This window comes from Eublepharis macularius, chromosome 14, assembly GCF_028583425.1.
Source record: "Eublepharis macularius isolate TG4126 chromosome 14, MPM_Emac_v1.0, whole genome shotgun sequence".
In the NCBI taxonomy this organism is placed as follows: domain Eukaryota; kingdom Metazoa; phylum Chordata; class Lepidosauria; order Squamata; family Eublepharidae; genus Eublepharis; species Eublepharis macularius.
In genome coordinates, this window is record NC_072803.1 from 9,612,603 (window position 1) to 9,637,418 (window position 24,816).

The following is a 24,816-nucleotide window of genomic DNA, read 5'->3' on the forward strand; positions in this document are numbered from 1 at the left end:
CAGAGATGATTCACTTTTCTTCCTTTAGGAGTTCCATTCAGGCAGAGGGATAGTCACAGACAGTGTGGACTGCTTGTGAGTAGGTCTCCGAAAATATCCCAGTTCTCTTGTTTGAGTTTCTTTTTCATTAATTCCTGCCAACTATTAGGAAAGAGCATAGTTCACTTGGCCTGGAGTGACAATGAACTTCCTGTTATAGCAAGTTGCAACTATCCTAAGCAAGAATGCAGCTTGACACTTGCACTGGACTGGGAAGAAATGGCTGTGTTGTGCATCACAGTAGCACGCAATTAAGATCAGAGGGCTGATTCGCTAGCCAGAGCCTTCCCAAATGCTTTTTGCCGTCTCCTCAGCTTTCAGACTTATTTGGGATTTTGGATGGCGAAAGAGAGAATCCTCTTGTATGCAAATGCATTCTGCTTCCTGTGCTCTGATCTATCAGTCTGTCTCTGAATCCTGGGCTCGTAATTTTGCTTTCAGATATTCTTCAATTTTTTTTGACCAACTGATATTCAAGGAGCACATTGAGTCCATCTCTATAAGTTTCTGTTGAGTTTCCTTGAGCCACTCTTGAATTATGGTTTGATCTTCTCTGCCATTTGGGCTACTTGCTTCCATAGACACCTGTCCTTTCATTGAGATCTTTTCTTTTTTTGGAGGTGAACTGGGCAGGACCTTCTAAGTGGTGGCCCCCAAATTGTACAGTGCCATCCCTTTAGCTGTTCACCTTGAGCCTTGTCTCTTGAGCCTCTGGCATTAGATGATAATGTTTCTCCAGGCTTTGGTTGACATATGCCTTTTCCCCTTCCTGGTTTTTATTAGCTTGTTTGGTGGCTTTTAGTGTCTGCCAGATTATTGGTTCTCCTGTTTTTAAAGCCACTTTTACAGTCCTGCGTTTTAATGACTCTGCTGTTTTAAATGTCAGTGCCATTATAAATCTGCCATTTTATTATGTTTGAAAGAGTCCTGCTGTTGACTTTAATGGGTTCTTTTTGACGCAATTATTTTTATTTTCTATTTTTTATTCTATGTATGGGATTTAATTTTTGCAAGCTGTCTGCGAAACCAGTTTGGGTTGGGTGCTGGGGTAACGATAATTAAGAGCTAAGCCTGAATACCTACTGGCAGAAATGCTAAAGAAGGCACGTGGATTTTTGTTTCTAGATCCTTGATATCAAAATCCACATTGTTGAGACTTTTTGCACATTTGAGGTTAACTATTTTATAATCAGAGCTTCCAAGTTTGGGTGTTACGCATGTGTAGGATTAATAACTGAGTGGTGCCAAAAGATGTGCGACTTTAGACATGCAGATTAAACATGACTCTCTTTTATGTAACACCAGTGTGAGAAAAAAATGTATGTCCAGTTCTGTTTCATAAACTTCCTATCTGGGACCATTAGTAGACTTCTGTGTTATTTGGGTGGGGCAGGGAGTTGTGTATGGCTTGAAAACTGTTTTGCACTGTTAAAGAGAGCTAATTAGTTCCTTTTTCATGCCGTATCCTTGCAGAGGTAGTTGACCTCTTGTTAATCCTAGATTAAGTTCTTAACTGAGAACCGGTTCATTATGTGCCCCAGTTAAGATGCTGACACTCTGCTCTTTAAGGATCTCTCACTGTCTCTTCTTACTCTCCATCCAATCCTGCACGCTTGTTGACTGCAGTGAGAAGCCAGCAGCGTACAGGCCAGCTTTAACCTCCCCTGCTTAAGTGAATGTCAGCAACTCTCGTGGAATCGGTGTGATTTCGTAACTGTCCACATCCTTACTGATGGACATGATTGTGAGCGTGCCTTATGCTGGGCCAGTGTGTTGACCCATCTAACCCCCCATTGTCCTGTCTGGCAGTGGTGCTCCAGAATCTCAGAGACAAACTACATATTACAGCAGCCACAGGCCAGCCTGTTGGCCAGCCACATGATTTTAGAGGAGAATTTAGCTGTTAAAAAATAGCTGTGAGGTGGCACAGTGCAATGTTGTCCCACCCCAGTGCCTTTTCAAGTGCTGAAACAGCTGTGGACGCTGTTTTTGGCAGTTGAAAAGGTGTGTGTGTGTATGGGGGGGGGGAGAAGATTGTATGGTACCACCGTGCCATGGGACTGATCAGGACAGGGCCCTCGCAGCAATGTCTCCTCTAAAATGGCATAAGTCGTCGTTAGTTACCTCTAAAATGGTGTAATGAGTAGTTTGGCCCTCAGACAGTGGTCTTTCCTAGCCCTACTGCTTGGAATAAGCTGACATGCCAGAAGTTGATCCTTGGACTCTGTGCATGCAAGACGTGTGCGAGAACCTTGGCGCTGTCAGGTCAGTAGTGCAAGGTCTGTATGCAAGGTCTTGACTGGCCCATGGATATCCTTGACCTTCTTGTGTTCCAGTTGCGTGCTTTACCTTTCCGAGAAAACCCACGTTTGTTGTTTCAGTTTGAATTTCTGCGTTTGTAAAGACAGCCTGCCAGTCTTCCTGGCGCTGCAATTATATTCTCATTGCTCGGTTACTGTACCGGCCATTTCACCCTCTCATCTGTTGTTAGGTTCTGAAGAATATGAGGGAAGGCTGTTGTGGGTTTTCCGGGCTGTATAGCCGTGGTCTTGGCATTGTAGTTCCTGACGTTTTGCCAGCAGCTGTGGCTGGCATCTTCAGAGGTGTGGCACCAAAAGACAGAGATCTCGCACTGTGACACTGAGAGATCTCTGTCTTTTGGTGGTACACCTCTGAAGATGCCAGCCACAGCTGCTGGCAATACGTCAGGAACTACAATGCCAAGACCACGGCAATACAGCCCGGAAAACCCACAACAACCATTGTTCTCCGGCCGTGAAAGCCTTCGACAAAATATGAGGGAAATTTAGAAAAATCATCATGGGAAAAATAAAAATCTGCGGGAGGCTAGAGTAAGCATGTTGGCCTGTGTGTCTGTTCTCTCCCGAGGTTTTCTGGATCCTCCCAGTCCAGACCTGGGCTGCGTGGGACTGCTGGACCAATTGTAGGCCCAACTCATCGATTTGTGACCCCAATACAATTGGGGGAGATTTCAGATATGCATTGGTTGTGGCCCATTCCCACATCTTTTTGGGAATAGTTCTCCTGGATTCAGAAGTGCATGCTAGAATCAATCAACACTGATTGTTCTACTCCGGTCTGTGGTGGCCAGTTATCCGGACTACATGGCCCACCTGTATGTGAAATCCCTGCACTATTGTAGCCCACTTTATTCCAGGGAATCTGGGTGGGTGTTGAATGACACAAACAGGTTCCTGCCCTGAAGGTTCACAACCAGAAATGGTGCATTGAACCAATCTGAGGCATACTGCCAGCAAGGTGAAATATCAAAATGATGACACTATCTGTGGAAAATGCATTTTGAAAAAAAACTTTAAAGAAGATCTCTTTGGTGTGTGAGTTCTGGACAGAGTTGACCATGTACAAACTAAATAAATTATAGTTTGGGACATCTAAACAATAAAAAAGTTACTAAAATTTATTTGCAAGTTCAGAACTATCAACCCTCCAAGGTTGAATCAGGACATAGGATTTCTCTTGCACCACAGATGCTAATTTTCCATGCTTTGCATCCCTTTCTGTCAAGCTAATTATGACATGTATTATAGGTAGTTTTTTTCTAATTTGCAATTCCCTTCCTACCCTTTGCCTGGATTATAAAGACGTCTACCTTTTCCCACTCCTTGTCTCTGATGAAGGGAACTTTAACTCTTAGAAGCTCAGAGTCTGGAAATACTGATGGACATGATTGTGAGCATACCTCAGGTGCAACATCTTGCTATGAAATGACTAAATTGCCATTTTGGGTGTAATGCTGTGAGGCCTCTTTAATGTGGCACGGTTTAGGGCCTCAGCACGTCTTCAAATGGCCCTGGTGCTGGCAACGCCCTTTGAGACAGGTCTGCCAATACTGGAGAGGTCTGTGCAGCTTGAAATAAAGAAATAGATATGCCAAGATGTGAAGACCTGACAATTCATGCTTCCTGCCACTCTTCTCTGTTGCAGATTTTATGGGTAGGTTTCCTTTGAAACAGCCTGAATAGCTCAGTTTGGCCTGAGCTTGTCAGGGCTTAGGATCTAAGGAGGGTTAGTCACTGTCCAGTTGGATGGGTTACCACCAAGGAAGACTAGGTTTGCTACGCACAGGAAGGCAATGCCAAACCATCTCTGCTCGTCTCTTGCCTTGAATACCACATGGTTGCGGTTGCCCTTGCAACTCAACAGCACCCTCTTCTTCTCTTCGTTCTTTTATATTCCCAAGTACATGACTTGGTCTGAAATGGTCACATCTTCCCAGGTCTGCTTGTTGAGTGCCTGGACTGCATCACACACTTCCCTTGTCAGTCTCGGGCTTTAATTACCTGGACAGGTGAGTCATTTCCCATCACCTGAGAGATGTAATATTAATGGGGAAGCTTGAGTTACAGCAGTTTCTGAAGCCTTGGCAAACAGTGAGGGAACTGACTGCAGTAAAGTATCCATGATCTCCTCGATTCATGCTACCCAGTGCCAGAAAAATTCTGACATAGTCTATATGTCCTGAAAATCTTATTCGTTTAGCAAATATTGCCTTTGTACCTGCCTTTGAATTGTAGAAAACAACACATTCAAGAAACCAGAGGGGTTAGCCGTGTTGGTCTGCAGTAGCAAAATAGCAAAGAGTCCAGACTAACCAACTTTATAGTAGCATAAGTTTTCGAGAGCCACAGCTCTCTTCGTCAGATGCATCAGATGCATCTGACGAAGAGAGCTGTGGCTCTCGAAAGCTTATGCTACAATAAAGTTGGTTAGTCTTAAAGGTGCTAGTGGACTCTTTGCTAAATTCAAGAAAGAGCATAAAAGACTCGTTATTAACAGTAAGACCCCATTACAGTTTAGGCCATAGCTTTCCCTTAGGAAAGAAGAGGTTAAAAAAACTAAAAACAAATGATCAGCAGCGCTACTTAAGCATTTATTTCATTGCGATTTAAATAAAACAAGAAGAGTAAAAATGTCTGGCCGTTGTTACTGTTTCTTTCTTCAAAATCCAATGTGAAATACCCTCTTGGTCTGCTGTTGACTTACCTCAATTGCAATATGATCTGGTGATCTCAGGTACTGCCCATACTTTCATTCCATGTAATCACTTTAATATTAGACTGTCCCAGTAATGTTTTATCTTAGAGCAAAACCATCCTATATAATTTTATAGCAATTTGTTCAGTGTCATATACATCAATTTGGATGTGTTCGTGTATAGTGCTGTGAAATCATCAATTTATGGGGACCCCTGGTGGGGTTCTCAGGGCAAGAGAGTAACAGAGGCGGTTTGCCATTGCCTGCCTCTGCATGGTGACCCTGGTCATTCTTGGAGGTACTAACTAGGACTGACCCTACCATTAGGATGGTGTAAGTATGTTTTTAGGATTTCAGCCTTATTAATATAAGCTGCTTTGGGAGTCTGTTGTTGAAAAAGTAGTATATAAATCTAACAATAAATAAATTGCCAGATATAATTCCCAAGTGGCCTCTCTTGCTATAGCATCCTTCATCTTTTTTGAAGTGGATAAACTTTCAGATTTTTCTAGTTCTGGAAGTTCTCCGACTGACTTGTAAATAAATCCTTTAGTACCCACTTGGATCAAAAGATCTTCCAAAACCAGGGCTGTTTTTTGCTGACCTCTTTTCAGAATTGATTTGCCAATAAGGTACTGGAAGGGGGTGTTATCCCCCCCCCCCAGCTTTAGCCATACTTTCTTGATAATGTGCTTATTCAGGGCTTTTTTTTCTGGGAAAAGAGGTGGTGGAACTCAGTGGGTTGCCCTCGGAGAAAATGGTCACATGGCTGGTGGCCCCACCCCCTGATCTCCAGACAGAGGGGAGTTTAGATTGTCCTCCACGCTGCTGGAGCGGTGCGGAGGGCAATCTAAACTCCCCTCTGTCTGGAGACCAGGGGGTGGGGCCATCAGCCATGTGACCATTTTCAAGAGGTGCCGGAACTCCGTTCCACCACGTTCCAGCTGAAAAAAAGCCCTGTGCTTATTGATATTTGACAATCAATAACTATATCTCCTACTTTTTAAATTGCTAATAGTGCTATCTTAAACTTAGTTACACCTTTCTAAGTCCAGTTAAGTCGATAGGTTGCACTGTTAGTTTCTAAACTTCCATATCAGTTAGGTCTGTAATTTCTCCACTGTGCAATGCTGATAGAAATGGGGAAAGAGCCAGGGTCAATTTAAAGTGTTTCCAACATCTTGAAACAGGATACAACATCAGAGTACTAGATTATCCAGATGTTTACCTATGCTATGTAATGATAACAATGGTATTAAAGGTTTCAGTGGATAGCCGTGTTGTAAAAGAACAGCAAGATTTGAGAACCTTCAAGATTGAGATTTCAGGGTATCAGCTTTTGAGAGTTAAAGCTCCCTTAATCAAACTGGTATTAAGCATGTTTTCATCCCTTCCAGTTCCTATTTCAGGGAAACTTTGTTTTTAAAGAACACTTTATACTATCCAAAGTGCTCTAATTTATATTACATCAGTGATCCTAGTGACAACTCTGTAAAGCAGATAATTATTGTCCCATTATGATAGTTTGGGGGGAGGGTGAGTGATATGTCTGGCCAGCTAGTGACTTTATGGTCAAGGTGAGATTTGAGCCAGAGTTTTTCATAAGCCACGCAGCTCGTTTATATGTAATCGTAATTACAGCACCCTAGTGACCATTCGAAAATGCTAATTCCCTGGCCCGTATTATTATACTTCCTATTGTTTTACATGTTTACCTTAAAGCTTGCTCTGTGATGCACTGAAATTAAAGGAACGAAGAGAGGCAGTATGTTTAGTGGTTACAGTGTCAGTCTAGGATCTGGGGTTTCTAAGTTCAAATCCTCATTCTGCCATGAAACCTCCCTGAACTCATACTCTTAGGGCCAAGCTACAAGTGACGAATGACACTTGAACGGCAAGTGAACAGACTCGCGTGTATTCCTCCCTGTTTACTTGCGCTCCACTTGTGCTCCACTGATCACTGTTTTCCTCTGTCAGAGGGTATTTTATGTAGTTGTGAGGTTGCTATTTGTATTCTGATTTTGGGGGGAAGAACCTTGGTGTTCCTGCAACAAACACATGAAGGGTGAATGAGACAGGCTTCCCCTGACATTTGGGGTCCCAAGTGCATATGCAGTTAGTTTAGGACAGGTCCCTCTCTTTCATAATGAAAATCTTTGCTGGTGGAAATCCCAATGGAACTCTAACATAACTGCAGCTGATTAAATGCTGTGTAACATTTTTATTTATTAGGCATATTTATTCTCGCTGAGACTCAAGGTGGATTACAGAAAGAGGAAAAAACCTGTAATCATACAGTATAGGACATTGAATGAAAAGTGTAATAGGATTAGGAGTACAGATTTGAAGGATGATGCAAGCAGCAATGTGAATGCACAGTATAAGATAAACAGTTAACAGTGCAATAGAACTGGGAATATAAAATTGAATACCAATACTCTAGCACTAGGAATACAAAATTAAAAGACAATGTGAGCAGCAAACTGTCCAGGCCAGCCTAATGCAAGCGATGCAGAGTGTGGGATTACAAACCTCCAAGGCAATGCGCTCTCCCCTCCCCTCTTCCATAGGAAGGTGCCCTTCTGGGCCGTTCTGCCCCATTACAGAGAGAATGCCCTCCTGTTTTACTGTTATTAAATGGCCAGTATCACAGTCTCAAGAGCACAAGAGATGGGGTGGGGGTTACGCTACAGCGTTTCCAGCTAGTTTTGTCTCTTCCTGCATTACCAGTGAAATTGAAGGTTGAGGAACTGGTCAGAAGAAGAGTGACTGACTGACCCCTTGAAAAATTATATAAATGGCTATGCACCAAGTGATTTTAAAAAATAATCCCGCCCATGTACTGCTTTGGAGAGTCTTTAAGGCATTGTGAACAAATGGCAAAATATCTGAACTGTTTGTTTCTGCACTGTGCCTGATGCCCAAGCCGGCAGCTGTTCCTCCCAGTGTCCCTTGTTTAACACCTTCAGCCCAGCCTTCAGGGCAGGCGTGAATAATTGAGGCTGTTGGCTGCACCAAAGGGTTACATTATGTAAACAGGCAGCTAGCCGGCTCTCTCCGTGCGCGTCTGTGTGTGTGCGTGCCTCCCTGTGCGCGCATGCATGTGTGTGCGAGCGCATCTGTGTGTGAGAGAGGCAGGGAAGGAAGGGGGGAGGCAGGGAGAGCTCAGCGCCGGCAGACAAAAGTCCTGGGGCTGAGGAAGGGGGGGCTGTCGGAGGGAATCGGCTATGGCTGGCCCTAGGCAGCTCTGCGGTGCTGCAGAAAGGGGGGGCTCCTTTCTGGCGTAAGTCCCCCCTTTCCTGCCTGGGAAGAAGGGCTTCAGGATGGTTCAGGAGGGGCACGGCCCTTCCACCTCCTCTCTGGCCCACCCCCCTCTTCTCCCCCCCATCCAACTGCATGAATGAATGAATGAACTCCCAGCTGCTCCACTTTATGCCACTGGTCCCTAATGGCTACCAGGTTAGTGGTGCTTTCTCTGCTCTTCCTTCAGCTGCTGCCTGCCTCTCTGTCTGTGTCTCTCTGTCTCTGTGCCTGTCTGTGTTTCTGTGTGTGCGTGTGCGTGCACGCGTTCAAGCGGCCTTTTTGCCATGGGCAGTTTTGTACAAGAGTGTGCTGCCTTTTGCACCAGACGGAGTGCCGGAGCAAGAGCTACCCCCCCAGCCATACGTTTCCTGCTGGGATAAATCCGGAGTCCATGTTGATGGTGCGGCTGCTTCTTTTCTCTGTGGCTGGGGGTGGGGGGTGGGGGAGAGAGAGAAGAAGGCTGAACATGAAAGCAGCCAATGTGACATCATGTTGCAGAGATGCCTTGATTTCTTCCCCTCCGGTTGATGCGATGGGGTTGGAATCCCCCCCCCCACAAGCACACAACACACAACACCAGCAGCCTCCACCTTCTCTTGCAGCAGAATGATGAAGCAGTGATTCTGAGCATTTGTTCAGATGAGAGGGGATTCATGGGTTATTCCCCTCCCCTCCCCAATCATTTCCTTTTCCCCCCAGTTGGGAAGAAGAACAGACCTTCCCCCGCCCTTGTGCAATGTTTTTAGCTGTTGAACAGAAAGAGGATGAAAAGGCAGAGAGTTGGCTGAATTATCGGTGCGTCATGCGGTGGCTATTGCAGCTGCTGTGTGTGTTTGTGTGGCCATGTGCTCTCTAGCCACACGCTTGCTCGCCTTCCCCCACAACAGCTCAGTGGGGTGGAGGCTTTCTCCCCTTTTGTTCAACCTTGCTAGAGAGCAGGAAAGGGGTTGGCTGTCAACCCCTGATGGGCCAGCTCTCTTCTTTCCACCATCTATACTCTTGAGATGTGGGGTGGGGGCAAAAAATGGACTGTCAAGCCATGGGCAGAGAGAGAGACACACACAGCAGATGAAGGTGCGTCCCGGCAGGATTCCTCCCCTCCCCTCTTTATCTGTTGGCTTTTTGTTGGTCTTGTTGTCGTTCATGCAGGAAAGCTGGTGTTGCACACACCCCTTTCTGCGGTTATAAAATAATAAATCTCTGCTTAAGGGAAGTGGAGCCCTCCAAGGAGCACAGCATCACCCCCGTGGGATGGAACTGAACTCCAGATATTTCAGGCTCAGTCTCTGGATAACTTTTTTTCTATTAATGAGATATTGAGGCGGTACAGGAAGCCTTTCTTCTTCTGGCCCCAATCAAGTCCTTAAAAATGAAGTGTTGGGCCATCTATGTGCTATCCTGGGGCAAGCTGTCCCTTTCAGGGCTTGGCTTGCCACTGGCTGACCTTCAGGTGCTTTAAAGCGTAGGTTGTAGGGAGAGTTTAAATTCTGCTGTGCTCGGAGGGTAAGGTAAGGTGAGTGCAGCACTAAAGGGAGGGGTTGCAGAGACTGGTCAGGAGGGGGAGAAGCTGAAATATTGATCTTTCCAGGATCCTAACTGAAAGGAGTGTCAGATGACCTCCTACAAAGGAAATGGAGTAGATCCCACTGGCTCAGCGCTGAAGATCACGGTGTCTTCCGCTAGCCCATGAAAGCTGATCCTGCTGAGCTGCAGGTAGTGAGGGGGAGGTTGTCAGATGCCTGTTCTATCCTTCTGCCCAGGGAAAGACAATCTCCCTACCCTCTCCCACCTTGTTGCTAGGAGGATGTGGCCTTAGGCGCATGCACGCATGCACACACCCTGAAGCCCTGCTCTCTCTTTCTGGGAAGCAAGGATTCCCTGCCCCACATTACAAGGTGCAAAGATTTAATTGATTGGGTTGTTCTGTGTCTGTCCATGCAAGATGTTCCCATTGTGCATCCACAAGCATCAACAACCAGTTAACTTCTAAATAGGCCTGGTTCCAAAGAAGCGTAGAAGAGTTAGAGGCAAGATAGACAGGTGGGTGCCTCATGCTATGCCAGGCAAGGGAAAGTTTTGTTCAGATATAGACATCAAGTCCTAAAAAGCTGTGGATCAAGATTACCTTGAGGTACCATGAAATTCCTGCTGCAGCTTATAGGTTGCCCTTTTCCGGCACAGTTAATACTTTTTGCTTTGCCCAGCTAAGATAGTTATGTGGATGCTGTGGTCATGTCAAGGGAGGCCCCATTTTGATCTCTCTGAAATCGCATGGAGAGAATGTTGTCAGAAGTGTTGACAACCTTTGCTATCTTTCTGGAAAATGCATGTTTATTTTAAAGTGAGTTTCAGAATAGGTAAATGCCGTGTTTTGTTGGAAACCTTCAAGATGTAGAGACATGCGTGCTTTAAAATTGCACAGAGCTCTTTCATTTGTTTGCAAAGTGGTGATTGTTTTATTGTGCTACAGTGTTTTATATTTGTTAACCTTGATAGCTATGCATATAGCAGGAAGTGGAGTATGTTTTCTTCTTATTAATATTAAACACTGTCCTCATCATCATTGTAACTTTTGTCTATAACCAACATCTGTAGAAGAGGGGGGGACAGTTATTACTAGACTGATGTCGATAATGGTACTTAATATTGCAACAGAAGAAGGGAGCTCTGACTCTTTGAAGCTTACACCCTAAAAACCTTGTTGGTCTCTGAGGTGCCGCTGAACTTAAATCATGTTGTTCTTTTACAACAGGCTGGCTGAAAATTTGAAAATCCTAGGCCAGTGTAATAATAACATTCGATTTATATACCGCCCTTCAGGACAACTTAATGCCCACTCAGAGCGGTTTACAAAGTATGCCATTATTATCTCCACAACAAAACACCCTGTGAAGTGGGCAGGGCTGAGAGAGCCCTGAGAGAGCTGTGACTAGCCCAAGGTCACCCAGCTGGCTTCAAGTGGAGGAGTGGGGATTCAAACCTGGCTCTCCAGATTAGAATCTTGCTCTCTTAACCACTACACCAAACTGGCTTATAGACAGATGCTTGTGCTTTTTGAACAGGAATGGTTTAGTTCATGTGCTGGGAAAGAGAAGGTGAGCTTCAAAAGGCATTACTCCTGCTTCATAGCTGTAGCACACCTCTCACTTCTTTCTTCCCCTTGTGGTCTTTATTTGCGAGTAAAATAACATGTCAGCTGTGACTTGAGAGCACTTTCCACCACCAAAGTACAAAGGGAGCTTGACTCTCGAAAGCTCATACCCTGGACACTATTTGTTGGACTTTAAGGTGCTACTGGACTTGAACCTGTCTCTTCCATTCTACTAAAGTACACCGTGAAGGGGGCAGGGGGACGTGTACTGATTTAAGTGCAGGTTTTGTTAACCTGACTTCATTATTCTCTTCCAGTCTTCCCCTGTGTTAAGTGTTCAAGTTTTATATTTCAGTTTGTATATTTCCCCTTCATTACATTTTTAAGCGTTGATCAAAATCTGTACATTCATGTTGCTTGAAGAAGACAGTTGCTTATAAATTCATGGCTGTAGATGTAAGGGTTTCTTTAAAATACTGTAGCTAAAATTTGCAGTAATGCCTATAGAATGCTTCTGCAAAATCTTTTTTACTGTTCTGTATGTGTTTGAGATGGCTTGATTCAATCAGAAAATCGACGTCTTCCAGTTTGCAAGATCTGAGCAAGTCAGTTAATAATAGGATATTTTGGAGGTCTTTCATTCATAGGGTTGCCACAGGTGGGAGGCGACTTGATGGCACATAACACACATCTATTGGGGAAACTTCTGTTTCCGTATTGGTAGCATTGTGTTCCAGAGGAAATTCACTCCTGTGTCAGTCCTCTTAGTCAGTGTCACCCAGTCTCACCCCCCCTTCTTTGTGTTTTCATCACTTCATTTATTTCTAGCATGACTGTTGCTTGCTTCAGACTCCCTTTGGAATGTGAGAAAGCCTGTCTACAAAACGGTAGCATAAGGATTAGGGGTTGGCACTAAATGACTTGCAGTGGTATCCTAGGACCACTTTCCTGGGAGTAAGCCCCAGTGAAAAGACCCGAGTAGGATTTTATTTAGACAGCTATAGCCTACTTTTCTCTCTGCAGGGGACCCAAAGCAGTTTACATCATTCTCTTCTCCTCCACTTTATCCTCACAACAACCCTGTGAAGTAGGTTAGACTGAGAGAGAGAAAAAATGTATATAGCTTTCCATAGCACTATTGCAGTGAACCTTCCCTTTCCTTGTTTCTCTCCCTCTGACCTGGCTCAGTGTTTGCTACTTCCTCCCAGGGGTCATTTCGTAGAAAAAGAGCTGCAGGAACTCATTAGCATAACTCATTAGCATATGCCATGCCCCTTGCCATCACCGGAATTGTGTCATTGGCATAATTGATTTGCATATGCCACACCCCCTGACCTCACCTGTCCTGGCTGTTTTGGACCCAATCCTGGCCATTCAGGGCTGAAATTGGGCCCAAAATGGCCAAAAGGGGCTGAAAATGGCTGAAAAGTGGCCTAAAATGGTCAGAATTGGGCTGCTGCTGAGCGGGAGAGTGATCCACCACCCATAAGAGGCCCGATCCTGGCTGTTTTGGGACCAATCCTGGCCATTTTGGGCCCAATCCAGGTCAAAATGGGCCCCAAACAGCCAAAAATCAGGTGGGCGGGGCCACCTGACATGTGACCTCTTTGGAGAACTACTGGAATTGCGTTCCTGTGCGTTCCCCCTCAAAATGAGCCCTGCTTCCTCCATCTATTAGCCTTAGCATAGATTTGAGGCCTCTCATCATGGCTTGATTTTGTATCAAACTCCATCAGGGTTGGCCACCCTGGGTGAATGATTCTGCCGCCCTGCACTGCAGGGAAGCCATTCCCACTCCACCTGCACTCACTGGGGCCAGGCCTGTGGATTGCCATGGTGCCCTGCAAAAACAGCTCTGGATAAGGATCCAACTTGCCAACAGAAGGGGAAAGGGAAGAAGAGCAGGCTTGATGCCAACTGCCCAGTAGCACCATGCACACCACCTAGAGCTGCTGCTTGGTGTGGCAGACCCCGACACCCTTAGCAGGCAAGGCAGTGACAGGGCTGCTTTTGCCACCTCTAGTGCCCTAGGTGCAGACCAGCCTAGGATTGCTTTCTTGGTGACTTAAAAAAAAAAGAATTGTGAGAATTGCAGCTAATTAAAAGCAATCTTGTTGTTGTTGTAGAGATAACTTTGAAATATTAGCACTGCAAGGCCTAAGGAATTATTCCTCCAATCACTGGAAGAATTAATAGAGGGTGTGGCAGTTGGATCCTGGTGGGCAGACGAGGTGTAGAGATGGATGGCACCTAGTGTTGCAAGCTGTTGACTTTCTAACAGAAGTCCTTGTTAAAAATCTCAGAGCCAGAGGTGTGACCGTGTTAATTGTCAGACAGCAGAAATGATGGTGTGCAGTGATTCTTGTAGCTTAGCAAAGCTAACGCCAGGCCAGAGCTTATCTGGGAGACTCCTTAAGAAGGGGCAGAAGTGAGATGCTATGAAAGGTGCAGAGAAAACTTCCAAGAGAGATATTTCATCCCCCCCACCCCAGTCAAACTAGCTTTTCACCTCTCTGAGGCCTGTAATAAGCTGAGAGAAAGAGAAGAGAGATAATGGGTTGGATCCTGACTAAATTGGCAATGTCCCCTTTGCGCAGCAGGGCCCCCATCATATTTTTTGGGGGGTCTCCTCTCCCTCCAGGACTAGCTTTTTGTTGAGATCAGTGGGTCTTAGTGGGGAGAGAGGAGGCAAACAAGTTCCTATTGAAGGAAAACTTATGGGAATGCTCAAGTGTAGAGAGATGCAATGTTAGCCAGGAAGCGTAGTTTCACCTCTCTACACAAACAGGGAAGATCTTCTCAGAGGGACTATTAATTTCATTTTACCTCTGCAAAGGCCCTGTCAATTTGAAATTAAGAAACCCTCTGATGAGCCATCTCCCTGCTCTGTCTTTTTAAACTACCCTCCTGTAGAGAGGTGAAATTGATAGAACCTTCTGCTCTGTCTTTTAAAACTACGCTTCCTGGCGAACATTGTGACTCCCTACACTTGAGCGTCCCCGTGGAAGAGGTCTTGTGTAGAGAGACTGTATCCAGCCCAGTGTGTAAATGAGTGGATGACAACGCAGAGAGGTTAAAAGCCTTTAGTGGAACACGTTTGGCATTTTCCACCAAGCGTTAGTTTTTTATTGTTGCACCAGGGATCGTATGACAGGTTTTGGAATGGCAGAGGATGAATTCTCAGGAGAGTGGCATAAGCAAATGCAGAACAGAAAGATTAGATAATTTGGAGGACAATATATAACTTTTAAGGCCGTGTGATGTTAGAGTGATGTCCCTGGGTTTGATGGTCGTCCTTGGTCAGGAGGGCTGCAGATTTCAGAATTAGAATTTTTCCCTGTTGGTTGTTAGAGCTTCTTGGAAATGTCAGTGTGGCTCTCAGCACTTCACTTCAAAACCAACAATTATGGAGGGTGGAGGCCAAATCATCCAAATTGACACCTAATATAACGTCGTTATTATATTAATGTATCCTTCCAGGAGCCCAAGCGTACTAATTTGTAGCCTGAGTTGCTTTTAAAAGTGACAGGTTGATGTTTTGCAATATAAAGACAGAGAGATTTTTCAAAACTTCATCCCAACTTCTTCCAGTTTGAATTCTGTACCTAGCTCATTCAAATAGATTTAGTTTTCTGTTCCTTTCCTGGTCTGGATTGTTGGATACCGATGGAAAAAGGAAATGTCACCTTTAAATAATACTGGAATATCTTAAAAAGTTGCGAGGCTTTGCACTTCTACCTTTTTACAGTATTTCTTTATTATGGGCTTTAAATTTGCCATCCTTTGTAGCCAGGATCAAAATGTTTTAGCTGGTTAACTTTCTCCTTTGTTAGAACTAATAGTGTCAGAAGACTAGCAAGCTTTTATGCTACACAGAACCCTTCTTCATGTGCAAATTTGGACTGTACTTCACTGGGTGACCTTTGACCAGTCTCTCTCAGCATTACCTACCTCAGAGGGTTGTTGTGAAGATGAGAAGAAAATCTTTCTACCACCCCAAGCTCCTTGAGAGAACGATGGGATTGAAATGTATACTTGATGGGAATTATGTGGTTGCCATAAATGCTCTGGGCTGACTTTCTCTGAGTGTGAGTGCCCATGTGTACACGGACGACTGTCAAGGGTTCCTTTGGGATTGTTGAATGTTGCTGTGACTTGAAGGTGCACGCTGATTCATCTTTGGAAATCTCTTACCAGAGCTGTTTGTGCCCCAAAATTCTGTTCAAAATAGCCAAATATTGCAATCTGTACAAATTGTTTATGTGCTCACAATATGTACAGTTTTCTGCTACTCCTCCAGTCACCAGGGCAAGAAAGGAGGTATAAGATGATGTCCCATCTCTTCTGGAAACATTCAAACACATTCTTGCTTGAGCTTACCATAGATCTTTAAATGTGTTGCCGCATACTTTCAGATTCCTCTTCATAACCATAAGAAATGATAGTGTGTGCTCTACCCACTGTGGTGTTGGAAAACCACAGAACCTCTGAAGTGTTTCAGGTGTCCACAGATTTTCCCCAGCAACATCTGTGCATGTATGTATTTGTCCCTCCCTCAACAACATAAAAAGATGGTATTTTTCCTCTCCTTGCTTTCTTGTGTATCCAGCTATTTGTTCAGAATTCAGCACGAATTGTGCATTATTTTGGTCCTCCTCCCAAAATCTCAAAGAGCATCTGGACTCTGCAACTAACAGTGCAGTCCTAAGTGAAGTTAAACCAGTCTAGGCCCATTGATTTCAAAGGTCTTAGGCTGGAATAATTCTTTTTAGGATTGAACTGTAAGTCTCTTTCCAAGGTAAAATTGGTAAGAACTTTTTAATTCTGTGTCAGTTTCACCTCTCTTGCTTCCTTTCCCTAAGAGATCATGTGACACACACCCCTTCCCCCCAATACTATGATGTTCATAATTTCCAGAGACTGTATAAGCAAAGTTGTTAAGTTTGGTATGGAAAAATTATATCTTGCGGGCTGAATAAGCGCATTGGTAGATATGCACTAGTGTTTGGTAGGCAGCAGTCACAGGTATGCCGAAGGAGGCCAAGCAAGGATGTTCTTCTAAGATCAAATTCTGGCACAGATGTCATGCCGCCTGTGTGAGCCAGTTTCATAAATGGTAAAGTAGCAAGCAGGATTTTTGGGGAACTCAAAAGCCTGTTCTGCTCTTTGTGACCTCGTAGTCAGTTCTAGTAAAATGTAAAACATGTTGATTAAGAAGTAGGGGGAAAGTACAGTTTGAAACAAGGCTCTTATTTGATGGGCTGTGCCTGAACTCCTGGTTTTCTTATCATGTAATCATGATGGCCAGGAACTTGTTTTCTCTTTGCAAAAGCCTCAATTTTTGTAATTTTACCCTCAAATCCTTGAATTTAGAACTGTTCACAGAGATTGTCAGCTGTGTAACCTTGGTGGTGTTGTAGACATAACACTTCTTGAGAGTGCAGGCAGGAGGTTATCTGGGGTTCCGGACAGCCAGTCTCATAAAGCATTATTATAATTTTTTTTCCAAAGTGGGTCAAGCTGTTTTGCCATTTCAAGCGTGGATTCCTGGTTCTTTTGCAAGCCCTGGTTACTATGGGAACAGCAGAAGGCATTTGTCATGGCTGTTCTTGGGCCAGGTTCAAAACTCTGGGATTGAACGGAAACAGCAAAGGTTTTGAGAGATGGGGTGGGGGTGGCTGGGGAGAAAGAAGGCAAATAATTGCCACATTGCATGTCCTAAACTGGCATGTTGCTTCTGTCCTCTTTGGTTGCTCATCGGAAATGCTAAATCAGTTGGAGAGTCGCAGGTCCTAAGTTGCAGTGATGTTTTCCCTCTAAGGGCTAGGGAGACTGGACGGGGGCTATGGATGTCTGCTTAGCTTCCTGCAGCCTTAAGACCCCCAGAAGAAACTTCATAACTTAAGTTAATGTGCTACGTAATTTTACATGTAAGCAAGTAGAGCTTTTTCCTGCCAAAACTTGAATGTGCATGAGCCAGGAACCCGCCTGACCCTTCCCCAGATTGCATAAGCACAGGCTGTTCTAAAACCGAATGTTTGGTCAACCCCTGTTGCCCCTGAATAGTCCAGTAGCACAGAAACGTACCACCCAGGCCTGTATGGAACACTTCACGGGAGATTTGCAATGCCTTTGAAATGGTCCACCTAATCTTTAAGCCATTTTCAAGCATCCCATTGGGGAGCCCTTTGGAGGGGTATAGAGAATTGGGGGCAGTGTCTCCCCCCCACCCTCACCCCTGGTTTCGTATCAGGTGGTTCCTGATAGTTCTAGAAATGCTTTGCCCTTAAACTGCAGAGCAGTTAAGTTGTTCCCTCTTCCAGTTGTCTTTTCTCCCTCTTTGCAAGACACAGTGCTGCAGCACCATGCAAAGCCAGCGGACGGTGGGCCGATCTGGATCTGAGAGTACCAGTGGCCCTGGTTTGAGGAGGAGAGTATTGTGTGACGGCTGGAACACTGGGCCAAGGAGACCCTGCTCAGTTGCTGCATTGCACTTGGCTCATTCTGCCTCTCTTACTTCACAGTATTGGTGTGAGGACAAGAGTATAAGAGTACATTGTAATCGGGGCACTGACAGGGAAATAAAGAAATCTAAGCCAATAGAAGTGTGAGGAAGTTGCATAGGGCTACAGCAGAAGTAACTCAGAGTCTCTCTACCCAAGACGCCTCAGTGTGTGTTCGTCAAGTGTAGGGAGATGTAATGTTAGCTGGGAAGAGTAGTTTAAAAAGAGACAGCAGAGATCGCTCCTCAGAGGGTTTGTTAATTTCATCTTTGGCTCCCTGAAAGTAATGTCAATTTCATCTCTCCAATCTAAAATTTTGTGGGATCGCAACAAGAGGGCAGTGAGGAAGGGAAAAGGGCTGAAGCTGCCTTCCAGAGCTGGGTTTGGACCTGGAGAGGTTATAATGGGCTGAAGTTTCCCTTCTGGCATTTCACAGCCCCTTCACAGTGTATAGCAAAGCCTTTCCTCTGCCGCTGGCTCTGTCTTTTTAAACTACCATTCCTTGCTAACACTGCATCTCCCGACGCACATTCTTCACGTGCCAGATGAGATATACATTGGTTCACACATGTGGTATACACATGTGTGTGCATGTACAACATTGCATATCTCAACACTTGAATTTTGGCAGCTGGGTGTGCAAACTGAATCCATTGTAACAGTGTTTGGATGATACAAAAATTCTATCTGTGGTGCTAGCTCATTCACCTGTGAAAACCATCGCTTGATGTTACAGTCATCAAACAATGAGCATGTCAGTTCCTATCATAAAATAGCAGAAATGCATGCAAACCAAACTTGAAAAAATTGTCTGTGCAGCTCCCCAGGCATTGGCTGACTAACTTTCAGATGCACACTTGTGGAATTAGAGGATAAGAGTTGAGGCAATAAAAATGTTGCATTTTTTTAAAAAGAGAGAGGAAGGGTACCTCCAACAGAAAATCAATGTCAAGGGAAGTAACTCATTGCAAATATCCTAACATTGGTACCTTGCTGAATTCAGAGTTGTGAGGTCAAAATTGATACTGAAATAATGGCAGAAGGATCATCAAACATGTATTTGCCCCCTGCAGGTAAATGCAAATAGAAGTAATCAGTATATAAACTACTGTCAAGTCCTTGTTTTTTATGTTTACAGAAAAATAATTAAATATATGCTTGCTGCACACAGCTGGAACTCCTGATCTTTTCCCTCAGCAGCATTTTATGGAGATAAATCTGGAAAGATCAAGTTGAGGAAGTTAATTGAATCCCTCGTTAGTGGTGCTTTGTGCAAGCTGTCTTGACCCCTTTCACTCCTTTAGATTTCTCCTGTGGGAGACACCCAGTTTTGGTATGACCTGATTTTGGGAATGGTATGCCTTCCCTTCAGGCAGCCAAATCTGGGAACTTCTTTTGTGATCCACAGATGTCCCATCCTAAGCATAATGCTATAACTGTACTTTGCCACGTTCTTTTTGAGGATTATTGACTCAACTGTCCCCTTTTTTCTCCCCTGTCAGCACTGCCAGTAACTCGAACCGCAGCACTCCCGCTTGCTCCCCTATCCTTCGCAAACGCTCCCGGTCTCCGACGCCACAGGACCTTCAAGGAGACGCCATGGTGGAAAAAGGCTCGGACCACTCTTCAGACAAATCCCCTTCCACGCCAGAGCAAGGTGTGCAGCGTAGCTGTTCCTCTCAGTCCGGTCGTAGTGGGGCCAAGAATTCCAAGGTGAGCCCAGTTGTTTAAGCTTTGGCATTAGGGGACAGATCACCACTTTAACACTCACTCTTCCCCTGCTGTCTTCATTTGACTTGTTCTTTATGCAGCTGTATCCTAACTTTCTCCTCTGCTAACAAAATAACTGGGTGGTGCGTGATCATCTGCTTGCGTGTTCATGTACACTCACACCCAGTCTAGAAATTGATTTTCTTACCATGTATGCCTCTTCCAGAAAACAGAAGATTGCAATCCCTGGGTTTCTAAATTATATAGAATAGATTATCTAAGAGCTAAATTACAAGAGATGAATTACATGAGGAGCACATGAAGGGAGTCACAGTGTTAGCCAGGAAGCTGAGTTTTAAAAGGGATTGGAAGGCTTTGTCAATTTCCCCTCTCTACAGAGCCAGGGAGATCTCAGAGGGTTTGTTTATTTCCTCTTCACCTCTTAGAAGGGGAGGTGAAACTGACAGAGACTTTGGGTGGCAAAGAGGAAATTAACACACCCTCTGAGCAGCCATGTCCTTGGCTCTGTAGAGAGGGGAAATTGACAAAGCCTTCCGATCTCTTTTAAAACTCAGCTTCTCGGCTAATGTTGCAACTCCCGTCACGTGCTCCTCCTCATGTAATTCGTCTCCTGTAGCTTGGCTCTTAGTTGCTGATTAGAAGGGGGCAAAGGAACAAATGGTAATTTTCTGCAAGCCAGGCCCATACTGCTCACGCAACAAATGTGTGCTGTGCGATTTACTGAGGTTCCTTGGTAGAAAAAATTGCCTTGAAAGTAGGAAGTTTGAAAATCTCTGCCGTAGAGCCGTGGAGGTGTCAGTTCTGCCCCTTCTTCCTCCACGCAGAGGTCGTGGCGCAACCCAAGAATAAGGCTGTCCTCTCGTGCTTTCGGCAGTGGCTGTCCTACTGCAGTCCTGAACCCACGTGGCATCTCAGACTAAATTATTATGGCCCAGTGCACCTCATGTGAAATGCTCTGACATGCGGAGCCCACATTTTGCAGAAAAAGCTCATTTTCTTTCCTGGAAGACAATTGTTCAGTCAAGGAAGTGGTAGGATTTATTAGACTTCATGGAACACGGCAGTTGCTCCTAGGAGGAAATTTATTATAATCTGTGTTCGTGAGAAGGATTGTGATCTCTTTTATAGTACCCCGGCTGTTTATATTTTTTTGAATATAATTCTCTGTCTTGTTGCTTTAAGTCAGGGGGGCCTTATAAAATCCAGATCTCCATGAACGAACAGAGCAGGAAATTACAGCAGGTAGCTGAAGCTTCCTGTTGGGGAAAAGAATGCTTGTGGGGATTTAATTTGCAAAGATGAAGCGTTTGCTAGAGCACTAGACTGCTGCCCTTGTTAGTGTCGGATGCCATGAAACAAGCTGGCGTGTTTTTTGTAGCATGGAATAATTTTCAGTACTCCTAAAACACACTTATTCTGTCACCTGTGAAGCAGTCGTTGGCAGCTTCTGGGAGGATCGATGCATTCAGCCACTGACACACAGATCAAGTTCCTCTTTCCTCCAGGGGAAGCACAAGCGTACTTGGTCATGGATGCTGGCTTTGCTTTTGCTGTGATGTGTGCCCAGTTGGGCAGGGGGTGGGATTTAGGGCTACACTGAGTGGACAAAGAAAACAGTCCGTTTGTTCAGGGTCCTTTGGATCTATGAAAGAGATGTTTCCTGTTCTGCTTGACTTTTCTTCTCCTGAACTGCAAGTTTAATTTCCTTTTTTCCCCCCCTTCTCTGCATGCTTTTTCTACACTTTCATTTGTACAAAAGCGCCTCTCCAAAGTAAGCCGTCTTTCTACTCGCCAATCCGTCTTACTGTAGAATCAACCTTTGGTTCCATCCATGTGCTGTTGTGTAGCCTTCCGTCCTCCCACCCACCCCTCCGACATTCTCCTGGTTATTTCCCAAGCGAATGTTGATGGCTGCTTCTTTTCCCTTCCTGTATTCAAATGCTTCTTTGCTGTGGAACTGGGTTTTCCTTGATGTCCCTGGCAGTGCCTGGACATTCTTGCATGGATCTGAGTAAGAAACCCTTTTATCTGTTGTTTCTGCTCTATAACCTTGCGATGCCCACTGGTAGAAAGGACGAGTTCCAGCCACTATTCTGTAGCCGTCTTGATGCTGGACATCAGCAGCTGAGCAGCCCTTCCTGGGGAAACTTGGGAGTTGCCTTCAGATCCAGGGTTTCCATGAGGTCTCCTTGGGAGGATGTTGGAAGTGATGTCTCAGCTGCTGTAGTTGAACATGCTGGGCTGTTGTCCCCTCTGCTTTTACCACATTTAGCAAGAATAGCCCAAATCCAGTGACCTCAAAGGAACCCAGCTATTAACACACATTCCCCAAGCCACGCCCAAGCTAGAGACTTATTTCCCAAAGAATCCTGGGAATTCATGGGCTCTGCACGAAAGATCATAGCTACAGCTGCTGTTTCTAGAGCTATTTTTTCCACCCCAAGGAGCAGCAGAGGAGTGTGCCAGTGGTGGAACAGGATATAGCTGTATCTTGTTAGCATCTCTATTTAGAAGACAGGTTGAGTTGTTAATGCTAAAGAATGCATTCTAATGTTCCAGCCTTTTTTAGTAACCTTGCTTGGGGTCATATGCTCACCTGGCTGTTGTGACCCTCTTTGTAAGGTGGAGGATCACATGAAACATTTATTTACACATTTATACTCAGTTCACATTGGGGGCAGTGGGCGGAAATGTGTAGTCTCCCACCATGTAAATTGGTGGCGAGGTGATTATATAAATCAATCCCTTGACTTACGATTATGACTTTTACAGTTTCATTTTGCACATCTCCTCCTCTTACTTGCAAAAGACACTTGAGCCTTTTTAAAAACGTTACCTTCATATATTTTTAGCTATGGGTGAGAACCATAAATGGGTCCATCTCTGAACAAAGGTTTTAACTCTCAAAGCATCTCTAGAAGTTACATGTTATCTGACTTCATTGTATTGTGGTCCTGATGTTGTGTTGACTGAGAGTCTTTTTACATGAGATACCTTACATAAGGATGCTCGAGTTTAGGGAGATGCAGTGTTAGCCAAGAAGCATAGTTTCAGTTTCACCTCTCTACAGGAGGGCAGTGACAAAGCCAGTGAAGGTCACTCCTCAGAGAGTTTGTTAATTTCATCTTTGCCTCCCCAAAGGGGAGGTGAAATTGACAGCGCTCTTGGGGAGGCGAAGATGAAATTTAAAAGCCCTCTGAGGAGCGATCTCCACCAGCTCTGTCACTACCCTCCTGTAGAGAGGTGAAACCGACTTTTTAAACTACGTTTCCTGGCCAGCACTGCATCTCCCTACACTTGAGCATCCTCGTGTAAGATGTCTCGTGTAGAGAGATTCTGAGTCATAGGGTATGGCCCCCCCACCCCGGAAGTGAAATACCTTTTGAAAAGTAATAGAAGAAACTCCCTCGGCCTCAAATTTCTCTAAACTTGGGAAAGATTGCATTTGGAAAGTTTTACTATAGTCTGACTGTGTGACTATGTAGGAATCACAAATAATCCCGACAACTAATGTCTGGAGCATTTGTTATAGATCAAGAGGGTGATAAATTGGGTGCAGGGTTTGCATACTGCCAAATACACTTAATTGATAAACCAGCAAAGTTGTCGCAAGGGTAAAGTTAAAATGGAAACTATCAAAAGAAGCAAAACCACCTTTAGGGAGACAGAAGTATAAATATATGGATTTTTCTGGTTTTACTGCTTCTGCTTCGATGAACTCCCGTCTGAGATGAGTTTGTTTTGGGAAATTAAGGCGTGGAGTCGTCCATTCTCCCATTTCCTAAACCCGTGCCCGTGTCCCAGTTTCTTACTGATTTTTTTTCAAAGTTGAATTGTTTGCCCTAGGAGCCTCTGTGACTGGCCCCTTATCCTTGCTATGTGGAAGTAACTGTGATGTTGCAGGCTCCTCTCTAGAGAAAAATTGGGGAAGAATGGGTGAAAACTCCAGGAGCGGAAGCGGCAAGCAGGAGTTCTGTAAGGACTGTGTATATTTGCAAACTAAGAAAGGACTAGGGAGCCAGGATAACATCTTGTTGAAAGAGTTGTATGGGATGGTGGGTTCATAAGAGAATTAACATCAGATCAAAGAATCTTTCTATAATGACATTTAGGAAGCACATAGAGTACTCTCAGGCCTGATGTAATGAAGAGATACAGAGCAGAGGAGTTTTTTTTTTTGGTATTTAAACCGAGAATCATAAGTTGGAAGGGACCTCCAGGGTCATCTAGTCCAACCCCCTGCACAGTGCAGGAAATCCACAACTTCTTCCCCACTCACATTCCCAGTGACCCCTGCTCCATGCCCAGAAGATGGCAAAACACTGTTAGGATCCCTAGCCAAACTGATCCCTGGCCCCAAAGTGGCGATCGGCATTACCCTGGGTGAGTCAGAACGGGCCACAAGAACTAAGCACTGATGTAACCCTTCCTGCCCTCCCTCTTATGATTTGCCTAGGTTCGCAGAATCAGCAGCACTGCTGTTAGATGGCCATCTAAACCTCTGCTTAAAAACTTCTGAGTAAGGAAAGCCCACCACCTCCCGAGGAAGCCTGTTCCACTGAGGGACTGTTGTAATTGTCAGGAAGTTCTTCCTAATGTTTAGTTGAAAACTCATTTGATTCAGTTTCATCCTGTTGATTCTGGTCCAGCCTTCTAGGGCAACGGAAAACTATTCTGTGTGGAGTAGAGAGGAAAGTCTTCCTTGCGCCTGGTTTGGATCCTGTTCTCTTTCAAAATTTTGAATGTATAGAACAGAGCAGAGAGAGATCCTCTTTTGATCCTGGAAGAATCCATTGTCCCTTTAGGTCAGGGTTAAGACCTGTTGGGCATCAAAATGCCAGAAGGGCAGTCCAGGGCTGCTCACTGGGCTAATAGCATCCTTTTCCTTTTAGAACCCATTTCTTATCCGGAAGGAGTCTCCTTGACCTCTGCCAGGGACACTGCAGAAAAGGTGGACATGTGTGGTTTTCCCAACTGAATGGCTAACTTGCTGCTTATCAGTGTATCACATCACGTGGTACACTTTTGTAGTCTCTCTTTGGGTCATGAATAATAGATCTAAGCAAAAGGGAAGAGTCTTTGACTTTGTAAGAGAGTACACCAAACCTGAGTGTGTTGCTTTCTCACACGTAA

At 44.7% G+C, this 24,816-nt stretch overlaps 1 protein-coding gene across 1 annotated transcript in view; it reads left to right on the forward strand.

Moving 5' to 3' along the window:
* GRAMD1B (GRAM domain containing 1B) overlaps positions 1 to 24,816 on the forward strand; it is a 138,454-nt gene that overhangs the window by 66,143 nt on the left and 47,495 nt on the right. The window contains exon 3 of the mRNA XM_054997817.1: positions 19,455 to 19,665. Within this exon, the coding sequence (XP_054853792.1) occupies positions 19,455 to 19,665 (211 nt within the window). The remainder of the gene's footprint in view (positions 1 to 19,454; positions 19,666 to 24,816) is intronic.